Here is a 26504-nt window from a genome sequence, read left to right as displayed (position 1 = left end):
CAGGAGTGTAGAGATAGAGAGAAGCATTATGTATGGAATAAATACAGGAGTGTAGAGATAGAGAGAAGCATTAAGTATGGAATAAATACAGGAGTGTAGAGATAGAGAGAAGCATTAAGTATGGCATAAATACAGGAGTGTAGAGATAGAGAGAAGCATTATGTATGGCATAAATACAGGAGTGTAGAGATAGAGAGAAGCATTATGTATGGAATAAATACTGGAGTGTAGAGATAGAGAGAAGCATTATGTATGGCATAAATACAGGAGTGTAGAGATAGAGAGAAGCATTATGTATGGCATAAATACTGGAGTGTAGAGATAGAGAGAAGCATTATGTATGGAATAAATACAGGAGTGTAGAGATAGAGAGAAGCATTATGTATGGAATAAATACTGGAGTGTAGAGATAGAGAGAAGCATTAAGTGTGGCATAAATACAGGAGTGTAGAGATAGAGAGAAGCATTATGTATGGCATAAATACAGGAGTGTAGAGATAGAGAGAAGGATTAAGTATGGCATAAATACAGGAGTGTAGAGATAGAGAGAAGCATTAAGTATGGAATAAATACAGGAGTGTAGAGATAGAGAGAAGCATTAAGTGTGGCATAAATACAGGAGTGTAGAGATAGAGAGAAGCATTAAGTGTGGCATAAATACAGGAGTGTAGAGATAGAGAGAAGCATTATGTATGGCATAAATACAGGAGTGTAGAGATAGAGAGAAGCATTAAGTGTGGCATAAATACAGGAGTGTAGAGATAGAGAGAAGCATTATGTATGGCATAAATACAGGAGTGTAGAGATAGAGAGAAGGATTAAGTATGGCATAAATACAGGAGTGTAGAGATAGAGAGAAGCATTAAGTATGGAATAAATACAGGAGTGTAGAGATAGAGAGAAGCATTAAGTATGGCATAAATACTGGAGTGTAGAGATAGAGGGAAGCATTAAGTATGGCATAAATACTGGAGTGTAGAGATAGAGAGAAGGATTAAGTATGGCATAAATACAGGAGTGTAGAGATAGAGAGAAGCATTATGTATGGAATAAATACTGGAGTGTAGAGATAGAGAGAAGGATTAAGTATGGCATAAATACAGGAGTGTAGAGATAGAGAGAAGCATTATGTATGGAATAAATACTGGAGTGTAGAGATAGAGAGAAGGATTAAGTATGGCATAAATACTGGAGTGTAGAGATAGAGAGAAGCATTAAGTATGGCATAAATACAGGAGTGTAGAGATAGAGAGAAGCATTATGTATGGAATAAATACAGGAGTGTAGAGATAGAGAGAAGCATTAAGTATGGAATAAATACAGGAGTGTAGAGATAGAGAGAAGCATTATGTATGGAATAAATACTGGAGTGTAGAGATAGAGAGAAGCATTAAGTATGGAATAAATACAGGAGTGTAGAGATAGAGAGAAGCATTAAGTATGGCATAAATACAGGAGTGTAGAGATAGAGAGAAGCATTAAGTATGGCATAAATACAGGAGTGTAGAGATAGAGAGAAGCATTAAGTATGGCATAAATACAGGAGTGTAGAGATAGAGAGAAGCATTAAGTATGGCATAAATACAGGAGTGTAGAGATAGAGAGAAGCATTAAGTATGGAATAAATACAGGAGTGTAGAGATAGAGAGAAGCATTAAGTATGGCATAAATACAGGAGTGTAGAGATAGAGAGAAGCATTATGTATGGAATAAATACAGGAGTGTAGAGATAGAGAGAAGCATTAAGTATGGAATAAATACAGGAGTGTAGAGATAGAGAGAAGCATTAAGTATGGCATAAATACAGGAGTGTAGAGATAGAGAGAAGCATTATGTATGGCATAAATACAGGAGTGTAGAGATAGAGAGAAGCATTATGTATGGAATAAATACTGGAGTGTAGAGATAGAGAGAAGCATTATGTATGGCATAAATACAGGAGTGTAGAGATAGAGAGAAGCATTATGTATGGCATAAATACTGGAGTGTAGAGATAGAGAGAAGCATTATGTATGGAATAAATACAGGAGTGTAGAGATAGAGAGAAGCATTATGTATGGAATAAATACTGGAGTGTAGAGATAGAGAGAAGCATTAAGTGTGGCATAAATACAGGAGTGTAGAGATAGAGAGAAGCATTATGTATGGCATAAATACAGGAGTGTAGAGATAGAGAGAAGGATTAAGTATGGCATAAATACAGGAGTGTAGAGATAGAGAGAAGCATTAAGTATGGAATAAATACAGGAGTGTAGAGATAGAGAGAAGCATTAAGTGTGGCATAAATACAGGAGTGTAGAGATAGAGAGAAGCATTAAGTGTGGCATAAATACAGGAGTGTAGAGATAGAGAGAAGCATTATGTATGGCATAAATACAGGAGTGTAGAGATAGAGAGAAGCATTAAGTGTGGCATAAATACAGGAGTGTAGAGATAGAGAGAAGCATTATGTATGGCATAAATACAGGAGTGTAGAGATAGAGAGAAGGATTAAGTATGGCATAAATACAGGAGTGTAGAGATAGAGAGAAGCATTAAGTATGGAATAAATACAGGAGTGTAGAGATAGAGAGAAGCATTAAGTATGGCATAAATACTGGAGTGTAGAGATAGAGGGAAGCATTAAGTATGGCATAAATACTGGAGTGTAGAGATAGAGAGAAGGATTAAGTATGGCATAAATACAGGAGTGTAGAGATAGAGAGAAGCATTATGTATGGAATAAATACTGGAGTGTAGAGATAGAGAGAAGGATTAAGTATGGCATAAATACAGGAGTGTAGAGATAGAGAGAAGCATTATGTATGGAATAAATACTGGAGTGTAGAGATAGAGAGAAGGATTAAGTATGGCATAAATACTGGAGTGTAGAGATAGAGAGAAGGATTAAGTATGGCATAAATACAGGAGTGTAGAGATAGAGAGAAGCATTATGTATGGAATAAATACTGGAGTGTAGAGATAGAGAGAAGGATTAAGTATGGCATAAATACAGGAGTGTAGAGATAGAGAGAAGCATTATGTATGGAATAAATACTGGAGTGTAGAGATAGAGAGAAGGATTAAGTATGGCATAAATACAGGAGTGTAGAGATAGAGGGAAGCATTAAGTATGGCATAAATACTGGAGTGTAGAGATAGAGGGAAGCATTAAGTATGGAATAAATACTGGAGTGTAGAGATAGAGAGAAGCATTAAGTATGGAATAAATACAGGAGTGTAGAGATAAAGAGAAGCATTATGTATGGAATAAATACTGGAGTGTAGAGATAGAGAGAAGGATTAAGTATGGCATAAATACAGGAGTGTAGAGATAGAGAGAAGCATTAAGTATGGAATAAATACTGGAGTGTAGAGATAGAGAGAAGCATTAAGTATGGAATAAATACAGGAGTGTAGAGATAGAGAGAAGCATTAAGTATGGAATAAATACAGGAGTGTAGAGATAGAGAGAAGCATTAAGTATGGAATAAATACTGGAGTGTAGAGATAGAGAGAAGCATTAAGTATGGAATAAATACAGGAGTGTAGAGATAGAGAGAAGCATTAAGTATGGCATAAATACAGGAGTGTAGAGATAGAGAGAAGCATTAAGTATGGAATAAATACTGGAGTGTAGAGATAGAGAGAAGGATTAAGTATGGCATAAATACAGGAGTGTAGAGATAGAGAGAAGCATTATGTATGGAATAAATACTGGAGTGTAGAGATAGAGAGAAGGATTAAGTATGGCATAAATACAGGAGTGTAGAGATAGAGGGAAGCATTAAGTATGGCATAAATACTGGAGTGTAGAGATAGAGGGAAGCATTAAGTATGGAATAAATACTGGAGTGTAGAGATAGAGAGAAGCATTAAGTATGGAATAAATACAGGAGTGTAGAGATAAAGAGAAGCATTATGTATGGAATAAATACTGGAGTGTAGAGATAGAGAGAAGGATTAAGTATGGCATAAATACAGGAGTGTAGAGATAGAGAGAAGCATTAAGTATGGAATAAATACTGGAGTGTAGAGATAGAGAGAAGCATTAAGTATGGAATAAATACAGGAGTGTAGAGATAGAGAGAAGCATTAAGTATGGAATAAATACAGGAGTGTAGAGATAGAGAGAAGCATTAAGTATGGAATAAATACTGGAGTGTAGAGATAGAGAGAAGCATTAAGTATGGAATAAATACAGGAGTGTAGAGATAGAGAGAAGCATTAAGTATGGCATAAATACAGGAGTGTAGAGATAGAGAGAAGCATTAAGTATGGAATAAATACTGGAGTGTAGAGATAGAGAGAAGCATTAAGTATGGAATAAATACAGGAGTGTAGAGATAGAGAGAAGCATTAAGTATGGAATAAATACAGGAGTGTAGAGATAGAGAGAAGCATTAAGTATGGAATAAATACTGGAGTGTAGAGATAGAGAGAAGCATTAAGTATGGAATAAATACAGGAGTGTAGAGATAGAGAGAAGCATTATGTATGGAATAAATACTGGAGTGTAGAGATAGAGAGAAGCATTAAGTATGGCATAAATACAGGAGTGTAGAGATAGAGAGAAGCATTATGTATGGAATAAATACAGGAGTGTAGAGATAGAGAGAAGCATTAAGTATGGAATAAATACAGGAGTGTAGAGATAGAGAGAAGCATTAAGTATGGAATAAATACTGGAGTGTAGAGATAGAGAGAAGCATTAAGTATGGAATAAATACAGGAGTGTAGAGATAGAGAGAAGCATTAAGTATGGAATAAATACTGGAGTGTAGAGATAGAGAGAAGCATTAAGTATGGAATAAATACAGGAGTGTAGAGATAGAGAGAAGCATTAAGTATGGCATAAATACAGGAGTGTAGAGATAGAGAGAAGCATTATGTATGGAATAAATACAGGAGTGTAGAGATAGAGAGAAGGATTAAGTATGGCATAAATACAGGAGTGTAGAGATAGAGAGAAGCATTAAGTATGGAATAAATACTGGAGTGTAGAGATAGAGAGAAGCATTAAGTATGGAATAAATACAGGAGTGTAGAGATAGAGAGAAGCATTAAGTATGGAATAAATACAGGAGTGTAGAGATAGAGAGAAGCATTAAGTATGGAATAAATACTGGAGTGTAGAGATAGAGAGAAGCATTAAGTATGGAATAAATACAGGAGTGTAGAGATAGAGAGAAGCATTAAGTATGGAATAAATACTGGAGTGTAGAGATAGAGAGAAGCATTAAGTATGGAATAAATACAGGAGTGTAGAGATAGAGAGAAGCATTAAGTATGGAATAAATACTGGAGTGTAGAGATAGAGAGAAGCATTAAGTATGGAATAAATACAGGAGTGTAGAGATAGAGAGAAGCATTAAGTATGGCATAAATACAGGAGTGTAGAGATAGAGAGAAGCATTATGTATGGAATAAATACAGGAGTGTAGAGATAGAGAGAAGGATTAAGTATGGCATAAATACAGGAGTGTAGAGATAGAGAGAAGCATTAAGTATGGCATAAATACAGGAGTGTATATTACATATGATAGTAAATTAACAGAATACGACAAGTCTCAATTTTAAGTTCCTTACAATTCCGCATTACAAAAACCCATGAGCTAAAAGCAGTCTTGTTGGCTAGTCATCTGCAATATACTGGCTATAAATTCATAGTTAAATGGAAACAAATAGAATGTAAATATAACTCTTTCATAATTTATCTGTTATCCAGCCTTGTCGGAGTTATAGCATGTGTGTCCTATACTTAAGTATCATCAATTTGGTTGCATTTTTAGCTATTCCTGTTGCAGAACAAGCACGTCTGCATAAAACGCCACATAACAAGCTGGTTTTATTCAGCCATTGATTAGACAAGCCATGGGCATTAATGGATAGCCTTTAATAGTGCTGCCGTACAAAGATAAACAGCCACAAAGACAGTTAGGATCATTTACACGCCACTTACAGCACTAGTATACAAATAAATCTGGGAAATTCCTGCACTGTTGCTTTTGCAGAGATGACAAACACAAGCACAAATGCCATTATCATCGATCTGAGGCTTTTATTACAAACTTCCTGAAGGTAACAATTCTATGTTCCTTCTGATGGAAAGAAAAACATTAACATGTAAATAGATATTTGGTTCAGACTAAACTTAATCTTGGACATCAAGACAGGATATTTGTCTCCTAAAATTACATTTTATTTTAATGTTGAGCAATGGCTGCCATGACAGAGTGTAGCTTTGAAAGGGTTTGAGTCACAGAGAGGCCTTTCAATGACAACTTCAAGGTTGTTCTTCTGTTTGAAGTGAAATTAGGTTTGTTTCACTGGGTCATTATAGGAGAAATGAGATGTACATATAATATAATTAGAGAGAGGGAGGGTCATTAACAGGATATTGCCTTCAGTGTCTGCTGAGGTGTTGCATAAGAACATTCTGAGGAGAAGAACCATATAGACACTTGAGTGTCTGTGTAGCAGCTTTGATCACTATCGCCTTGAGTAGCAGCAGACGGCAATGCTTGTTAATCATGCACTAAACACACGGCTTGCAGCCAGAGACTTATCGAGTCCTCTTGAAGATATTAGAGGGATGCATTTCAACAGCAGAGCTGAGATTTTGCTTACTGTTGAATTTCAAGCAATACTGTTCTGGGGACTAGCGAGCGGATTGCATTAAGACTTGGCCAGTACAATGACATGCCACTGCCTTTAACCCCCAGACTGGGGAGAGTAAGAGAGGGAGAGGAAAGTGCTCCAGTTCATCTCTGTAACAAACCTTGGCCATCTGTCACTAATGGTGTTAGAGAACCATAGAGAGGCGACTTGTAAAAATGCATAAACGTTAAGTAAAGAAGGTTGAGCAATATGGGCTGCGATTTGAGAGGAGGCAGTGTCAAAAGTGAAAAGCTCAGAGAAAATGGAGGCCCATAATGGAAACATAACGGGCTTAGTGTCACAGTTGTGCAGACATGCCTGGGGAGCATGCCGTCACCGACTACTACTCCAACCCGATCAGGATTTAGGAAATTACTGGAAAATGGGCGAAACATCCTTTGGAAATATACCGACAGCATTCCTGGTTGTGTAGGGAATGCATAACAATGCTCTCTCTCTCTCTCTCTCTCTCTCTCTCTCTCTCTCTCTCTCTCTCTCTCTCTCTCTCTCTCTCTCTCTCTCTCTCTCTCTCTCTCTCTCTCTCTCTCTCTCTCTCTCTCTCTCTCTCTCTCTCTCTCTCTCTCTCTCTCTCTCATACTGCAACAGAGCAGAGTGTCTGGGCTGGACCATCTCTGTTCTGTATGCTGGGGCCATGGTGACAGACAGCAGTCAGCCGCAGCAGGACTCTTTTTGGTGACTGTTATTTAATGCCTCGTGTTCAGAGAGAGGGATTACAGCATGTCCCCATTGTTTGTTCAAATGTGCATTAGCTTCTTTATCAAGCTGTAGTTAAAAGCTGAGATTCCAGATTTAGTATTCTCATCAGGTGGGAGGGAGGGGGTGCCAAAGAGACTGCTCTGATCAGAAGAGCTTACGAAAAACTAAAGCAGATTTGTAGGCAGCCCATGTGTTGACTATTTGGAGAACATCCAAATATATCTTAAGTGACATAATAGAGGGTGTGGGTATGTGGGGTGGGCCAAGGGAGACAGAATGTGCTCAGTGGACAAAGGGTTCACTCAAATGAAGAGGCCTGGCCAGGGAATTTGATCGGTGTGCTGCTATGGTTATGTTAGTTATCATGGAATAACTTTTAGCTAGATTTCTCCATGCTCCATCTGAATATAAAATAGCATATTCTAAGTTTATTTTTGGACACATATAGGTTAAATTAGTATTTTCTTGTCCAGATCTATATATGTAAGGATGATACCAACTAAATTGCTAAACAAGCAGTCAGACTAGATAGGTAATAATAGGTAAACTTCTTTGGAAGTTATATATCTTTTTTTTTTTTTTTACCAATATACATATGCTATCCAAATGTCTTTCAAAAAAATAAATAATAATAATCAGGAAACACAAGACAAGTGAAGGTAACACAAAATCCGAAGTGCAAACATGACTGTCGTGTCATCAAAGGAGGTGGTCTGAAAAAGTCAGAGAGAAACTCATTTCTTTAATAGCGATGATGATGGATGCATTCCTTGGAATGGGACATGAGAGATGATGAAGTGGTGGGTTGCACTTTCAGAGTGTGATGACCATTACTGAGAGAGCTGGATGCTAGGTCTAGGATGGGACGGGCACCGGCTGGTGGGGAGGAGAGGGGATGGCGAAGCTGGGCCTAGCCCTTGGGGGCGGTGAACTGGCGCAGCAGTGAGGAGATGGAGCTGGATTCAGTGACCTCCTCAGGCAGAGAGCCCTCATGATCCTTCATGGAAGGGTCTGCTCCAGCCTGTAGAAGCAGTTCCACTACGTCAGCAAACTCACACGCAGACGCTGCAGGACAGAGCGGGAGGAGGGCAGAATAACAGAACAGGGAGCGAGAACAGAAGGAGAGAGTGTGGGGGGGGGGGTGCACAGCACACCAGGGTGAGAGAGAACGAGAGAGGGGAAAGCGATATCATTGTGATGCACTTCAGAGGTAAAAGGATCCAGGATTGACTAACATGCCATGAAAGCAGCCATTTCCATATATCATTCTGGGTGGTATGACAAGACAGGACATAGTAAATCTCATTGTTCTGACAGCAACTTTAATACACACTTATCTGTATATCTTACAGTCCCCAAATTACTAATAGAAAAGGATAGGATCACCTTTAAATATCTCCAAGGTCACCTGAGGAGACATGATGCACACAACTATGTCTAAACACAGCCTCTAAGCATTGGTGTTTATATTCCTTTTTTAACCTGAGTGCAGGAGTCAATGAAAAGCTCATATGGAGGCCCATTGACATTTCCCTGAACCTGTGGTTGGCTGAAACACTCAATTTGTGCCCGATTGGCAATTTGTGTCCCACTAAAAGGACTCACAGGCTAGGCTACGATATGAGGATAGGGCTTGCTTTTTCTTAACTCAGTTAGCGAGTCACAGCGCTGATGCACCTAGATTCCTCTGTGCTCAGAGTGCTTTTCTCCGCCAGTGTCAATCGCTCTCTCCTCTTAAAAAGAGAGCCCTCCTGCTCTTGTGTGATGGGCTGATGTCAGCAGGAACGGCTGATTGACAGCAGGCCCTTTTATCCTCCAGCCCAGAGGTGGCTAAAGTGTCACCCGTTCTCAGCAGGGAGAAGAAAAAACAGCCGTGGTTATGTCAGGTTCAATCATTTTTGATTCTTTTAAATTATATATATTTTTGGGGGGCTGCGTGTGGGGCCTTGGTCTGTAAAAACCCTCATCCCCCCGGGAGTCGTTGAGAAGGAGAACAATTTATAGTGTGCAGTAAACCCTCCATTAATCATTTGCCAGCCACTGTGGCCCTGTGCAAAGAGAGGTGGAAATGAATTTTCATTCTCTGCTATTTGTCTCCAAGAGTTTATCGCTTATGTTTATTAGTCATTTTTTAAAGCCCCATCCTCCTGTCCCTGCCTGGGTCCCCAGTGGCGTGTGGTTTACTGTACGCCAGCCACGTGCCCAGTCCCCACCCTGTAGTCACCCAGCATAGCCACGTGCCCAGTCCCCACCCTGTAGTCACCCAGCACAGCCACGTGCCCAGTCCCCACCCTGTAGTCACCCAGCACAGCCACGTGCCCAGTCCCCACCCTGTAGTCACCCAGCACAGCCACGTGCCCAGTCCCCACCCTGTAGTCACCCAGCACAGCCACGTGCCCAGTCCCCACCCTGTAGTCACCCAGCACAGCCACGTGCCCAGTCCCCACCCTGTAGTCACCCAGCACAGCCACGTGCCCAGTCCCCACCCTGTAGTCACCCAGCACAGCCACGTGCCCAGTCCCCACCCTGTAGTCACCCAGCACAGCCACGTGCCCAGTCCCCACCCTGTAGTCACCCAGCACAGCCACGTGCCCAGTCCCCACCCTGTAGTCACCCAGCACAGCCACGTGCCCAGTCCCCACCCTGTAGTCACCCAGCACAGCCACGTGCTCAGCCCCCACCCTGTAGTCACCCAGCACAGCCACGTGCCCAGTCCCCACCCTGTAGTCACCCAGCACAGCCACGTGCCCAGTCCCCACCCTGTAGTCACCCAGCACAGCCACGTGCCCAGTCCCCACCCAGTAGTCACCCAGCCCAGCCACGTGCCCAGTCCCCACCCTGTAGTCACCCAGCACAGCCACGTGCCCAGTCCCCACCCTGTAGTCACCCAGCACAGCCACGTGCCCAGTCCCCACCCTGTAGTCACCCAGCACAGCCACGTGCCCAGTCCCCACCCTGTAGTCAACCAGCACAGCCACGTGCCCAGTCCCCACCCTGTAGTCACCCAGCACAGCCACGTACCCAGTCCCCACCCTGTAGTCACCCAGCCCAGCCACGTGCCCAGTCCCCACCCTGTAGTCACCCAGCCCAGCCACGTACCCAGTCCCCACCCTGTAGTCACCCAGCCCAGCCACGTGCCCAGTCCCCACCCTGTAGTCACCCAGCACAGCCACGTGCCCAGTCCCCACCCTGTAGTCACCCAGCACAGCCACGTGCCCAGTCCCCACCCTGTAGTCACCCAGCACAGCCACGTGCCCAGTCCCCACCCTGTAGTCACCCAGCACAGCCACGTGCCCAGTCCACACCCTGTAGTCACCCAGCACAGCCACGTGCCCAGTCCCCACCCTGTAGTCACCCAGCACAGCCACGTGCCCAGTCCCCACCCTGTAGTCACCCAGCACAGCCACGTGCCCAGTCCCCACCCTGTAGTCACCCAGCACAGCCACGTGCCCAGTCCCCACCCTGTAGTCACCCAGCACAGCCACGTGCTCAGTCCCCACCCTGTAGTCACCCAGCACAGCCACGTGCCCAGTCCCCACCCTGTAGTCACCCAGCACAGCCACGTGCCCAGTCCCCACCCTGTAGTCACCCAGCACAGCCACGTGCCCAGTCCCCACCCAGTAGTCACTCAGCCCAGCCACGTGCCCAGTCCCCACCCTGTAGTCACCCAGCACAGCCACGTGCCCAGTCCCCACCCTGTAGTCACCCAGCACAGCCACGTGCCCAGACCCCACCCTGTAGTCACCCAGCACAGCCACGTGCCCAGTCCCCACCCTGTAGTCACCCAGCACAGCCACGTGCCCAGTCCCCACCCTGTAGTTACCCAGCACAGCCACGTGCCCAGTCCCCACCCTGTAGTCACCCAGCCCTGCCACGTACCCAGTCCCCACCCTGTAGTCACCCTGCCCAGCCGGCGGCCAGATGGTGTCACCCCACACACACACACCAAGGGCTCAGAGGACATGGGGGCCGCCCATGGGAGGGGGTATTGCGAGTCTGAGGAGCACTGTTGATTTCCTTGGGGAGACCTGGTGATTATTACACACTGCCACTCCATACGCACAGACACACACACCATAGATTAGACACAAGCACATGAGCACACACACACACACACACACAGATGGAAAGAGGGAGGGATGAAAGAGACGCTGATGGATGAAAGGCACCTTAGATAGAAAAAGCAGTAAAAGAGGGAGAAGAGAGGGGGATGAGAAAGAGCGAGGGAGAGTGAGACAGATGCAGGGCCAAGAGAGCAGATGGTGCACGCTTTCCCATCCATCACCATACAATTGTTCACACTCATAAACAGAGATGCAATTTACAGTACATGTACAGACATACAACCATTCATACACAAACATAGCCTATATACACATATTCACCCAGAAATCTAGATGACATTCTCTGATATCTGGAAGCTTTTGGTTTATGACAACTCCTTACCATAGTGTAACGCTGTCTGGCCATCGTCATCCTGCGAGAAGAGAGTGAGAAATGTTAAGAAACCTGAGGAGAGCTAAAGACAAACAAGTCTAACTTGCAGACCCATAACACAGTAATAGAGACAATAACCATGGCTCTGTTTGTCAAAGAACAATGAAAGAACCTTAGCCTTGACAGTTGTAAAGTTCTTACTTGTGGCTTGCAAACTTTGCAGTTGAGAAAACGACAGTATTATTGACTAAATCAAAAACCCAATGATTTCACCATAAAGGGGATTATGTGAAAAGATTAAATATTGATCTCAACCTGAGCGAACAATTAAACCTTTCAACTTGGGAGAGACTCTATAGGGACCTGAGCCAGTGGAACCAATGGCATTAGCCCAGTAGCTACCCCTGAGCCCTGGCTGAGCCGTCCCTGCCACAGGTTAACACACTGTGGCCAATGGGCCAGGAAGAGAAGGCAGACCTCCGTGCTCAACAGGCTCTGAGGTAGGGTGACACGGCCAGGGTCGAGGGACAAAGCCTGGGCGTCTCTTGTCATTGTCCTGGGGTGAGAACGCGCTAAATGCATTATCCACGGAGGCCGTACCGTCACACAATGGTCTCGCTACAAAGGAGCAATCTGCCCTGAGCACGGCCACCGTTTGGGACTAATTGAAGTGGTATCTGTACTCTGTGTCCTGGAGCGGGGGTGTAAATCCTGTGGACTCTATGTGTAGGAGGCATGAGGCCGGGAGTGAGACGGGGAGGGGGTCAGTGTAACAGAGACACAGTGTATGACACGCATCATCAAGGGGGATTCATCTCTTAATTACCACTCCAGCGTGCCTTTTCACCTCATAATGATGACAAACTGTAATACTGTTGTCACCAGCAAGCCGCAGGATCAGATGGGAACAATTAGAATACCTACAGTCACTGAGCTAACTGGCTGTTTCTTTAGTAAGGTCTAAGGCTGTCAAAACCTGACTATCAGCAGCCAGCACAGCCACAGGAACAGCCTTTCTGCTACTTACAAGATAGAACGATCATACAAGGCAGCATGAAATATACAGTCAGGTACAGAGTTATTGGCACCCTTGATAAAGACAATTCCCTATTTCTTCTCAAATAAGTTGAAATTTAAAATAAAATAAAAATTAAAATACTTTTTTTTTTTTTTTTTAATCGGTCTTCACACCTTGTTATTGGTTTTTCAACATTCCAGAAGAAATATTAATTCTGTAAACTGAAGTTCACAATTTTATTTCGAAAATAAAGACAAATGGCATCGGCACCCCAGAGGTAGTACCTGGTTGCAAAGCCATTGGACAAAATAACTGCAGAGTAATGCCTCTTGTAACCATCAATGAGCTTGCTGCACCTTTCTAATGCCAATTTGTTCCACTTCTCAGTAGCAACCTGCTCTAATTCTTCAATGTTTAATGGATGCCTTCCACCAACAGCTGTTTTCAGACCTCTCTATAGGTTTTGGATGTAATTTAGATCTGAACTCTTCGCTGACCACTCCAGAACAGTCCAGCATCTCTTCTTGAATCATTCCAGGGTGCTTTTTATGTGCGTTTGGGGTCGGTGTCTTATTGGAAGACCCACAACCTTCAATGGAGACCAAAGAAAATGTCACTTAGGGCTCCCAAAAGGCTAGGGCTGGCTCTGACTGCATGTGTGGGTATGGATATGGGTAAACAGATGAGTTCAGATTTTTGTGTTGCGCCCACCCCCATCAAATTTGCCCATCCCTGGTCTAGTGGGTCTATTGCATGTGTTAACTGCAGGCATGATGATACCCACAGACAGACAGACAGACAGACAGACAGACAGACAGACAGACAGACAGACAGACAGACAGACAGACAGACAGACAGACAGACAGACAGACAGACAGACAGACAGACAGACAGACAGACAGACAGACAGACAGACAGACAGACAGACAGACAGACAGACAGACAGACAGACAGACAGACAGACAGACAGACAGACAGACAGACAGACAGACAGACAGACAGACAGACAGACAGACAGACAGACAGACAGACAGACAGACAGACAGACAGACAGACAGACAGACAGACAGACAGACAGACAGACAGACAGACAGACAGACAGACAGACAGACAGACAGACAGACAGACAGACAGACAGACAGACAGACAGACAGACAGACAGACAGACAGACAGACAGACAGACAGACAGACAGACAGACAGACAGACAGACAGACAGACAGACAGACAGACAGACAGACAGACAGACAGACAGACAGACAGACAGACAGACAGACAGACAGACAGACAGACAGACAGACAGACAGACAGACAGACAGACAGACAGACAGACAGACAGACAGACAGACAGACAGACAGACAGACAGACAGACAGACAGACAGACAGACAGACAGACAGACAGACAGACAGACAGACAGACAGACAGACAGACAGACAGACAGACAGACAGACAGACAGACAGACAGACAGACAGACAGACAGACAGACAGACAGACAGACAGACAGACAGACAGACAGACAGACAGACAGACAGACAGACAGACAGACAGACAGACAGACAGACAGACAGACAGACAGACAGACAGACAGACAGACAGACAGACAGACAGACAGACAGACAGACAGGCAGACAGACAGACAGACAGACAGACAGACAGACAGACAGACAGACAGACAGACAGACAGACAGACAGACAGACAGACAGACAGACAGGCAGAGAGGCAGAGAGGCAGAGAGAGAAAGGCAACAAACAGGTAAGACAGTGAGAAGTGCCTCTCCAAGCTCATAGAGTTCATAATATCTCTGATGAATTTATAGCATCTTAAGTCGAGAGGGTGAATTGTATGCGTTTACTTAATTCAGGAGAGAGGCTGTCATGATTATATTTCATTTGAGAGTGGCGATTGATTTCATTTCTGTTGGACCTTTCAAGCCTACCTTAAAAAAAACGTTTAAACAGATTTTAACTGTGTTTGTTGCTGTTTATTATTACAGTATACGAACTGTATTATAAGTTGAAAATATGACGTTAAGTTTTAGACCATACAGTATGTAGAGCTGCAGTAGTAATAACCTGACATAGGGGAAGTGAGTAAAATGCTAGGAAATGAATCATACAGTAGCAGAGAAAGAGTACAACATGTTTTTTATATATATATATATCCACATTAAGTCATACTGGTATTCAGTACAGTATGAATGGTCATGGCCCTTAGACTGATTGGACTGTATCAGTGTAAGTGCTCTTTAAAAAATATGTATATATATATATTTCACCTTTATTAAACCAGTTAGGCCAGTTGAGAACAAGTTCTCATTTACAACTCATGCCACCTGGCCAAGATAATGCAAAGCAGTGTGACACACACAACACAGAGTTACACATGGAATAAACAGAAATACAGTCAATAACACAATAGAAATAGAAATATACAGTGTGCAAATTGTAACGGTTTTGACTTGAGGTTATTGTTTGTAGGGGTGCCAGGTTGGTGGTGCCTACCAAAGAAAATATTGATTTCTCTTCTTGGTTTGGGAGGGAATGAGTCCCGTCTGGTCCTTCAAGTCTACACTAGAGGTCGACCGATTAATCGGAATGGCCGAATAATTAGGGCCGATTTTAAGTTTTCATAACAATCGGAAATCGGTCATTTTGGACGCTGACTTTGCAGATTTCCCCCCCCATTTTTCCCCATCTTTATTTAACTAGGAAAGTCCGTTAAGAACACATTCTTATTTTTAATGACGACCTTGGAACGGTGGGTTAATTGCCTTGTTCAGGGGCAGAACGACAGATTTCTACCTCGTCAGCTCAGGGATTCAATCTTGCAACCGTACGGTTAACTAGTCCAACACTCCAACCACCTGCCTCACGAGGAGCCCGCCTGTTACGCGGATGCAGTAAGAAGCCAAGGTAAGTTGCTAGCTAGCATTAAACTTAATCATAATCACTAGTTATAACTACATATGGTTGATGATATTACTAGTTTATCTAGCGTGTCCTGCGTTGCATATAATCGTTGTAGTGCGGATTCGCGAAAAAGGACTGTCGTTGCTCCAACGTACCTAACCATAAACATCAATGCCTTTCTTAAAATCAATACACAGAAGTATATATTTTTTCAACCTGCATATTTAGCTAAAAGAAATCCAGGTCAGCAGGCAATATTAACCAGGTGTAATTGTGTCACTTCTCTTGCGTTCATTGCACGCAGAGTCAGGGTATATGCAACAGTTTGGGCCATCTGGCTCATTGCGAACTAATTTGCCAGAATTTTACGTAATTATGACATAACATTGAAGGTTGTGCAATGTAACAGGAATATTTAGACTGATGGATGCCACCCGTTAGATAAAATACGGAACGGTTCCGTAATTCACTGAAAGAATAAACGCCTTGTTTTCGAGATGGTAGTTTCTGGATTCAACCATATTAATGACCTAAGGCTCGTATTTCTGTGTGTTATTGTTATAACTATGTCTATGATTTGATAGAGCAGTCTGACTGAGCGATGGTAGGCACCAGCAGGCTCATAAGCATTGATTCAAACAGCACTTTCGTGCGTTTTGCCAGCAGCTCTGCTGTTTATGACTTCAAGCCTATCAACTCCCAAGATTAGGCTGGTGTAACGATGTGATGTGAAATGGCTAGCTAGTTAGCGGGGTGCGCGCTAATAGCGTTTCAAATGTCACTCGCTCTGAGACTTGGAGTCGTTATTCCCCTTGCTCTGCATGGGTAACGCTGCTTCGAGGGTGGCTGTTGTCGTTGTGTTCCTGGTTCGAGCCCAGGTAGGAGCGAGGAGAGGTACGGAAGCTATACTGTTACACTGGCAATACTAAAGTGCCTATAAGAACATCCAATAGTCAAAGGTATATGAAATACAAATGGTATAGAGAGAAATAGTCCTATAATAATACAACCTAAAACGTCTTACCTGGGAATATTGAAGACTCATGTTAAAAGGAACATGTTCTCATGTTCTGAGCAAGGAACTTAAACGTTAGCTTTCTTACATGGCACATATTGCACTTTTACTTTCTTCTCCACCACTTTGTTTTTGCATTATTTAAACCAAATTGAACATGTTTCATTATTTATTTGAGGCTAAATTGATTTTATTGATGTATTATATTAAGTTAAAATAAGTGTTAATTCAGTATTGTTGTAATTGTCATTATTACAAATACATTTTAAAAATCGGCTGATTAATCGGTATCGGGTTTTTTGTCCTCCAATCATCGATATCGGCGTTGAAAAATCATAATCGGTCGACCTCTAGTCTACACCAATACATAAACCCTTAAAACATTGGAAATAACTTCAAAACAACTGTATTATTTTGCGTGGGTGGTATTACCAACATAAATTAATCACACACACATAATAATATAACAAATAAAGATCTCTGTTTACTACAGAAAAGGCCTGTACCTTGGGCCTAAAAGAGTCCAGCCCGGTGAAGGAGTTCAGGGAACTCAAGTAACCTTAGTCATGCAATGTTTGTCCGGTCATAAAAGTGTAGCGTAAACCCAGTCTCTTTTCATACAATCAAAATATGAACTATTTTACCACACAACCATAAAGAGTATCAAATCTCAATAAGTCTTCAACTACAACTGATCACATAAATCATCACGGTCTATCATCACGCCAAAACAAATTAAATGCCGTATACAAAAAGGTTGTAGTCAGTCGGTCAGTCAAACAATCCAATCCGCCAACAGATCTCCAGAGGAGAAAGGCCACGAAGAACGGAGAGGTGTAGTCCACAACGCAAAGTGTGGATCCGATCCTGGGCAAACTCTATTAGGCTACAAAGCACACTTTTAAATACAACAAAACAAACCGAATAGAGCAGCTTCGAAACTGAGGGTTGAACACATCCTCATTTACGTCTCCATCACAACCCCACTTTTACGCAGCTGGGAAGCGCCCTATTGGAAGGAGATGCACAGACGATTGAGACAAATTCAGGGCCATCACAAAATGGAATAAAGAGGTAAGGCAATAAATAGGCCACAGTAACAAAGTAATTACAATTTAGCAAATTAACACAAGTGATAGATGTGCAGATGATGATGTCCAAGTAGAAATACTGGTGTGCAAAAGAGCAAAAAAAGTAAATAAAAACAATATGGGGATGAGGTAGGTAGTTGGATTGGCTATTAATAGATGGGCTGTGTACAGCTGCAGCGATCGGTAAGCTGCTCAGATAGCTTCAGCTATTTTAGCTATTTTTTATAAACTTCAGCTATTTTTGCAATTCGTTCAAGACATTGGCAGTAGAGAATTGGAAGGAAATGTGGCCAAATGAGGTGTTGGCTTTGGGGATGACCAGTGAGATATACCTGCTGGAGCGTGTGCAACGGGTGGGTGCTGCTATAGAGACCAATAAGCTGAGATAAGGCAGAGCTTTACCTAGCAAAGACTTATAGATAACCTAGAGCCAGTGGGTTTGGCGAAGAATATGTAGCGAGGACCAGCCAATGAGAGCATACAGGTTGCAGTGGTGGGTAGTATATGGGCTTTGGTGACAAAACGGATGGCACTGTGATAGACTGCATCCAGTTTGATGGGTAGAATTTGGAGGCTATTTTGTAAAATGACATCGCTGAAGTCGAGGATTGGTAGGATAGTCAGTTTTACGAGGGTATGTTTGGTAGCGTTATTGAAGGAGACTTTGTTGTGAAATAGGATGCCGATTCTAGATTAAATTTTGGATTGGAGAGTCTGGAAGGGGAGTTTACAGTCAAACCAGACACCTAGGTATTTGTATTTGTCCACATATTCTAAGTCAGAACCGTCCAGAGTAGTGATGCTAGTCGGGCGGGCAGGTGCAGGCAGAGATCGGTTGAAGAGCATGCATTTTGTTTTACTTGCATTTAAGATCAGTTGGAGGCCACAGAAGGAGTGTTGTATGGCATTGAAGCTTGTTTGTAGGTTTGTTAACACAGTGTCCAAAGAAGGGTCAGATGTAAACAGTAGTTGGTGAACCAGGCGAGGCAGTCATTTGAGAAACCAAGGTTGTTGAGTCAGATTAGTATAGTAATAGGTGTTGCAACAACGGTGGCAGATAATTTTAGAAAGAGAGGGTCCAGATTGTCTAGCCCAGCTGATTTGTAGGGGTCCAGATTTTGCAGCTCTTTCAGAACATCAGCAATCTGGATTTGGGTGAAGGAGAAGCTGGGGAGGCTTTGGCAAGTAGCTGCGCGGGGTGCGAAGCTGTTGGCCGGGGTATCCAGGAGGAAAGCCGTAGAGAAATGCTTATTGAAATTCTCGATTATCGTGGATTTATCGGTGGTGACAGTGTTTCCTAACCTCAGTGCAGTGGACAGCTGGGAGGAAGTGCACTTATTCTCCATGGACTTTACAGTGCCCCAAAACCTTTTGGCGTTAGAGCTACAGGATGAAAATCTGTTTGAAAAAGCTAGCCTTTACTTTCCTAACTGACTGTATGTATTGGTTCCTGACTTTCCTGAAAAGTTGCATATCGTAGGGACTATTCGATGCTAGTGCAGTACGCCACAGGATATTTTTGTGCTGGTCGAGGGCAGTCAGGTCTGGAGTGAACCAAGGGCTATATCTATTCTTAGTTCTACATATTTTGAATGGGGCATGCTTAGTTAAGATGGTGAGAAAATTACTTTTAAAGAACAACCAGGCATCCTCTACTGACGGGATGAGGTCAATATCCTTCCAGGATACCCGGGCCAGGTCGATGAGAAATGCCTGCTCACAGAAGTGTTTTAGGGAGTGCTTTCAGGCGCTGAGGGGTGGTCGTTTGATCGTGGGCCCATAACAGATGCAGGCAATGAGGCAGTGATCGCTGAGATCCTGATTGAAAACAGCAGAGGTGTATTTTGAGGGCAAGTTGGTCACGATAATATCTATGAGGGTGCCCATGTTTACAGATTTAGGGTTGTACCTGGTTTGTTCCCTGATAATTTGTGTGAGATTGAGGCCATCTAGTTTAGATTGTAGGACGGCCGGGGTGTTAACCATATCCTAGTTTAGATCACCTAACAGAACAAACTCTGAAGATAGATGGGGGGGGCAATCAATTCATATATGGTGTCCAGGGCACAGCCCCTCTGCAAGGACCCCCTGTAAATTTGCCTATTTGTAAGTTAATATGTGTCTGTATAGCTCTCAAAAGTCACTAGAAATGAGCATTTAAAACCGTTTTTTCAAAAAAATATTGGCCAAAGTGCTGAATAGCACTGCCTGGAGTTCAGAATAGCAGACAAAGGATATCAATGATTTGGAAAGATTGATCTGGTCTACTCCCAATAATGTTTACATACTGTTTTTACCCAATTTATAAGATACTGTACTCTAGTAAAGGCTCATCCTATATAACTACCGGTCAGGGTTGTGGCGCAACGGATTATATGTAATGGATTACAACAACAAAAAACTGTAATCCGTTACGTTACCAACAAAAATATAGTACAGATTACAGATACTTTTGAAAAACTAGATGATTACTTCGAGGACTCCTTTTAAATTCAGAAAATATGTTCGCACAAAAAAACTTTGACACTTTTGTTTTCTCAACGACTTTCAAACCAGAACTGAAAAAAGGCGCTAGTTAAAATTTGTTCAACGTGAGCAAGTCAGACTATAATTCAGAGACCACTATGATGACACACCAAATTTGTTTGATGGATTGCGGGAAAAGAGCAGGAATAGGCTTTTGTAGGCTACAGTCCAAGCTATGTCTTCCAATGGTGTGACCGCTGTCAGCATCCAAAGATTATCCAACTTGAATAAATGCTTGGAGGTAAGGATGTCAGCAGTGGTGTAGTCTACGACGATATGAATATCACTTATTATTGATATCTACATAGCGCATTGATGTGAATCACACCGCTGCTATCTCATTTAGCTATTTGCGCTTAAGGATTGTGGTTGTTCTGGATGGCTGTTCAAATATAAATATGTATTTGAACCCAATAATGGTTGAATTCAAGAAGTTTAAGCAGCATATCAATCATTGTTTATGAAACCAGTGGACAGCCAGTGAAAAATGCACTCTAGCAACAGCTGCACAATGAGGATCACAGCCTATGGAATAAAAGTGAGGCTTTTATTGCTCAATCTAAATCATGCCGATAAAAATAAATAAATCCATAGGCCTAATGGACACATGCTCAAACTCACACACTTTTGATAGAATTAAAAATGGGCAATCTGTATTTGCTACACCCATTTTTGGATGTGCAAGTTTGAGCATGCGTCTGTCCATTAGGCCTATGGATTTTTTTAATCAGCAAAAAAAGAAACGTCCCCTTTTCAGGACCCTGTCTTTCAAAGATAATTTGTCAAAATCCAAATAACTTCACAGATATTCATTGTAAAAGGTTTAAACACTGTTTCCAATGCTTGTTCAATGAACCATAAACAATTAACGAACATGCACCTGTGGAACGGTCATTAAGACACTATTAGTTTACAGACGGTAGGCAATTAAGGTCAGAGTTACGAAAACTTAGGACACTAAAGAGGCCTTTTACTGACTCTGAAAGACACCAAAATAAAGATGCCCAGGGTCCCTGCTCATCTGCGTGAACGTGCCTTAGGCATACTGCAAGGAGGCATGAGTACTGCAGATGTGGCCAGGGCAATAAATTGCAATGTCCGTACTGTGAAACGCCTAAGACAGCGCTACAGGGAGACAAGACGGACAGCTGATCATCCTCGCAGTGGCAGACCACGTGTAACAACACCTGCACAGGATCGGTACATCTGAACATCACACCTGTGGGACAGGTACAGGATGGCAACGACAACTGCCTGAGTTACACCAGGAACGGACAATCCCTTCACCAGTGCTCAGACTGTCCGGAATAGGCTGACATAGGCTGGACTGAGGGCTTGTAGGTGTCACGACTTCTGCCGAAGTCGTTGCCTCTCCTCGTTCGGGCGGTGCTCGGCGTTCGACGTCACCGGTCTTGTAGCCATCATTGATCCTTTTTTCATTTTCCATTGGTTTTGTCTTGTCTTCCCACACACCTGTTTTCAATCCCATTCATTACCTGTTGTGTATTTAACCCTCTGTTTCCCCTCATGTCTTTGTCAGAGATTGATTTGTTGTCAGTGTAGTGTGATTGTTTGTATAGGTGTGCGTCGGGTCTTCGTACCCATGTTTTGTTTGTTTGTTTGTTTGTTTGTTAGTTTGTACATTTATTGTTATGGAGCATACTCTTGGAACTTTATTAAAAGACTCCATATTTACACTCCATTTGACTCTCCTGCGCCTGACTTCCCTGCCACCTATTACACCTATGCATGACAGAATCTCTGACCTATATATATGAAGTCAGCAGGAGAAGACACTATACCCATGGACCTGGAGGAACGCGTTCAGGAACAAGCGAGGGAGCTTGACTGTATCAGCTCCGTCATGGAGCACATTGTCCAGAAAATGAGGAGTTCACCCGCCAATTCCGGATAGTATTCGATCACCCACCTGAAGGCAAAGCAGCGGGTGAGCTCCTCTATCATCTGAGGCAGGAGACGAGGAGTGCACAGGATTTTGCTTTGGAGTTTAGGACCTTGGCTGCCGGCGCTGGATGGAGCGACAGGGCCCTGATCGACCATTGCCATTGTAGTCTACGCGAGGACGTCCGTCGGGAGCTGGCCTGTAGAGACACCACCCTCACCTTCGACCACCTGGTGGACATGTCCATCAAGCTGGACAACATGCTGGCTACTCGTGGACGTCTAGATCGGGGTCTGGTTGTTCCATCCTCCCGCACCCTCTCTCCCGAACCTATGGAATTGGGAGGGATGGTGCGCAGGGAGACCGGAGGGGGTTCCCGCTCGAGCACCATTCATGGTCGCAGAGGGCAACCTGCTGGTCGGTGCCGGGTTGGTTCCTCTGGGAATAGAGAGGGCAGGCAGGGCATTCTGGCATCACCCCAGGTGAGTAGGCACCATTCTCATCCAGAGCCCTCTGCTGCACTAATGTTTGCCTCTGTCTCTTTTCCTGATTTTTCACTGCATTCCCAGTATAAGGCACTAGTTGATTCAGGTGCGGCTGGGAATTTCATTAATACAATTCTAGCTCATAGTTTAGGGATCCCTATTGTTCCTGTGGATATGCCTATCACTATTCATGCCTTAGATAGTCGACCATTAGGGTCAGGGTTTATCAGTGAGGTTACCGCACCTTTGTGTATGATAACGCAGGAGGGTCACAAGGAGAAGATTAGTCTTTTCCTTATTGATTCTCCTGCGTATTCTGTGGTGCTAGGCCTACCCTGGTTAGTTTGTCATAACCCCACTGTTTCTTGGCCACAGAGGGCTCTCACGGGGTGGTCGCGAGAATGTTCAGGTAGGTGTTTAGGGGTTTCCGTTGGTGCTACTACGGTGGAAAGTCCAGACCAGGTCTCCACCGTGCGCATTCCCCCCGAATATGCCGATTTGGCTCTCGCCTTCTGTAAAAAGAAGGCGACTCAATTACCACCCCATCGACGGGGGGATTGTGCGATAGATCTCCTGGTAGACGCTGCATATCCCAAGAGTCACGTGTATCCCCTGTCGCAAGCGGAGACGGAGGCTATGGAGACATATGTCTCTGAATCCCTGCATCAGGGGTTCATTCAGCCATCCATTTCACCCGTCTCCTCAAGTTTCTTTTTTGTGAAGAAATTGCATTGATTATCGAGGTCTTAATAAAATCACAGTGAAATATAGCTACCCGCTACCTCTGATCAATGCGGTTATTGAGTTAATGCACGGGGCACGTTTTTTCACAAAATTGGATCTCAGGAGTGCGTACAATCTGGTGCGTATTAGGAAGGGTGATGAGTGGAAGACGGCATTTAGCACTACCTCAGGTCATTATGAGTACCTGGTCATGCCATATGGGTTGATGAATGCTCCATCAGTTTTCCAATCATTTGTAGATGAGATCTTCAGGGACCTGCACGTGCAGGGTGTAGTGGTGTATATCACGATATTCTGATATACTCTGCTACACACGCCGAGCATGTGTCCCTGGTGCGCAGGGTGCTTGGTCGCCTGTTGGAGCATGATCTATGTCAAGGCTGAGAAATGCTTGTTTTTCCAACAATCCCCTCCTTCCTAGGGCATCGGATTTCCACTTTAGGAGTGGAGATGGAGAGCGACCGCATTACAGCCGTGCGTAATTGGCCGACTCCAACCACGGTAAAGGAGTTGCAGCGTTTTTTGGGGTTTTCAAATTACTACCGGAGGTTTATCAGGGGTTTTGGTCAGGTGGCAGCTCCCATTACCTCACTGCTAAAGGGGGACCGGTGCGCTTGCAGTGGTCGGCCGAGGCGAACGGGCTTTTGAGCACCTGAAGACTCTGTTTACCTCGGTGCCAGTGCTGGCTCATCCGGATCCCTCTTTGCCATTCATAGTGGAGGTGGACGCATCCGAGGCTGGGATAGGAGCAGTGCTCTCTCAGCGTTCGGGTACGCCACTGAAGCTTCGCCCCTGTGCTCTCTTTTCGAAGAAGCTCAGCCCAGCGGAGCGAAACTATGATGTGGGGAACCGAGAGCTGTTAGCTGTCGTAGAAGCCTTGAAGGTGTGGAGGCATTGGCTTGAGGGGGCTAAACACCCTTTTCTCATCTGGACTGACCACCGCAATCTGGAGTACATCCGGCAGGCGAAGAGATTGAATCCTCGCCAGGCAAGATGGGCCATGTTTTTCACTCGTTTTGTGTTTACTCTTTCTTACAGACCAAGCTCCCAGAACGTTAAGGCAGACGCATTGTCTAGGCTGTATGACACAGAGGAGCGGTCCATGGATCCCACTCCCATACTCCCAGCTTCGTGTCTGGTGGCGCCGGTAGTGTGGGAGCTGGACGCGGACATCGAGTGGGCGTCACGTGCAGAGCCTTCTCCCCCTGAGTGTCCAGCTGGTCGTCTGTACGTTCCGTCTGCTGTCCGCGACCGATTGATATATTGGGCTCACACGTCACCCTCCTCTGGTCATCCTGGGATAGGTCGGACGATGCGCTGTCTTGAAGGAAGGTACTGGTGGCCCACTTTAGCTAAGGATGTGAGGATTTATGTTTCTTCCTGTTTGGTGTGCGCCCAGTGCAAGGCTCCTAGACACCTGCCCAGAGGTAAGCTACAACCTCTACCTGTTCCTCAACAGCCATGGTCGCACCTGTCGGTGGATTTTTTGACTGATCTTCCACCTTCACAGGGTTACACCACGATCCTGGTCGTTGTGGATCGGTTTTCAAAGTGCTGTCGTCTCCTCCCTTTGCCTGGTCTCCCTACGGCCTTACAAACTGCAGAGGCCCTGTTTACACACGTTTTCCGGCACTATGGGGTGCCTGAGGATATAGTGTCTGATCGGGGTCCCCAGTTCACATCAAGGGTCTGGAAGGCGTTCATGGAGCGTCTGGGGATCTCGGTTAGTCTTACCTCAGGTTTTCACCCCGAGAGTAATGGGCAGGTGGAGAGAGTTAACCAGGATGTGGGTAGGTTTCTGCGGTCTTATTGCCAGGATCGGCCGGGGGAGTGGGCGAAGTTCGTGCCCTGGGCAAAGATGGCTCAGAACTCGCTACGTCACTCCTCCACTAACCTTACTCCCTTTCAATGTGTATTAGGGTATCAGCCGGCTCTGGCTCCTTGGCATCAGAGCCAGACCGAGGCCCCTGCGGTGGACAATTGGGTTCGGCACGCTGAGGAAACCTGGGAGGCAGCCCACGTCCACCTTCAGCGTGCCATAAGGTGCCAGAAAATTGGCGCAGACCGTCGTCACAGTGAGGCCCCAGTGTTCGCACCAGGGGACAGGGTCTGGCTCTCGACCCAAAACCTGCCCCTTCGCCTGCTCTGCCGGAAGCTGGGTCCGCGGTTTGTGGGGCCATTTAAAGTCCTGAGGAGAGTGAACGAGGTATGTTATAGGTTACAACTACCCACTCATTACCGTATTAATCCCTCGTTCCATGTGTCTCTCCTCAGGCCGATGGTGGCTGGCCCGCTCCAGGAGGCTGAAGTGCGTGATGTTCCTCCGCCTCCTCTAGACATCGAGGGGGTTCCGGCGTACTCTGTTCAATCCATTTTGGATTCGAGACGTCGGGCGAGGGGCCTTCAGTACCTCGTGGACTGGGAGGGGTACGGGCCGGAGGAGAGATGCTGGGTTCCGGTGGAGGACGTGTTAGATCCTTCCATGTTATCAGAATTCCACCGTCTCCATCCGGATCGCCCTGCACCTCGCCCTCCGGGTCATCCCCGAGGCCGGTGGGGGGGGGGGTTATTGTCACGACTTCTACTGAAGTCGTTGCCTCTCCTTGTTCGGGCGGTGCTCGGCGTTCGACGTCACCGGTCTTATAGCCATCATTGATCCTTTTTTCATTTTCCATTGGTTTTGTCTTGTCTTCCCACACACCTGTTTTCAATCCCATTCATTACCTGTTGTGTATTTAACCCTCTGTTTCCCCTCATGTCTTTGTCAGAGATTGATTTGTTGTCAGTGTAGTGTGATTGTTTGTATAGGTGCGCGTCGGGTCTTCGTACCCATGTTTTGTTTGTTTGTTTGTTTGTACATTTATTGTTATGGAGCATACTCTTGGAACTTTATTAAAAGACTCCATATTTACACTCCATTTGACTCTCCTGCGCCTGACTTCCCTGCCACCTATTACACCTATGCATGACAGTAGGCCTGTTGTGAGGCAGGTCCTCACCAGACATCACCGGCAACA

General features: G+C 44.5%; 1 protein-coding gene across 1 annotated transcript in view; it reads right to left on the bottom strand.

The window, feature by feature from the left end:
- Positions 1 to 7185: 7185 nt before the first annotated feature.
- The window catches only part of LOC123997474 (acyl-CoA-binding domain-containing protein 6-like), a 62264-nt gene continuing 42945 nt past the window's right edge, over positions 7186 to 26504 (bottom strand). Inside the window, exons 5-6 of the mRNA XM_046301749.1 lie at positions 11803 to 11833; positions 7186 to 8421 (exon numbers count right to left, since the gene is read on the bottom strand). Of these exons, the coding sequence (XP_046157705.1) occupies positions 8267 to 8421; positions 11803 to 11833 (186 nt within the window). The 3' untranslated portion in view covers positions 7186 to 8266. The remainder of the gene's footprint in view (positions 8422 to 11802; positions 11834 to 26504) is intronic.

This window comes from Oncorhynchus gorbuscha, linkage group LG15, assembly GCF_021184085.1.
Source record: "Oncorhynchus gorbuscha isolate QuinsamMale2020 ecotype Even-year linkage group LG15, OgorEven_v1.0, whole genome shotgun sequence".
NCBI classification, from domain to species: domain Eukaryota; kingdom Metazoa; phylum Chordata; class Actinopteri; order Salmoniformes; family Salmonidae; genus Oncorhynchus; species Oncorhynchus gorbuscha.
This window is presented reverse-complemented; position numbering and strand designations above follow the sequence as displayed.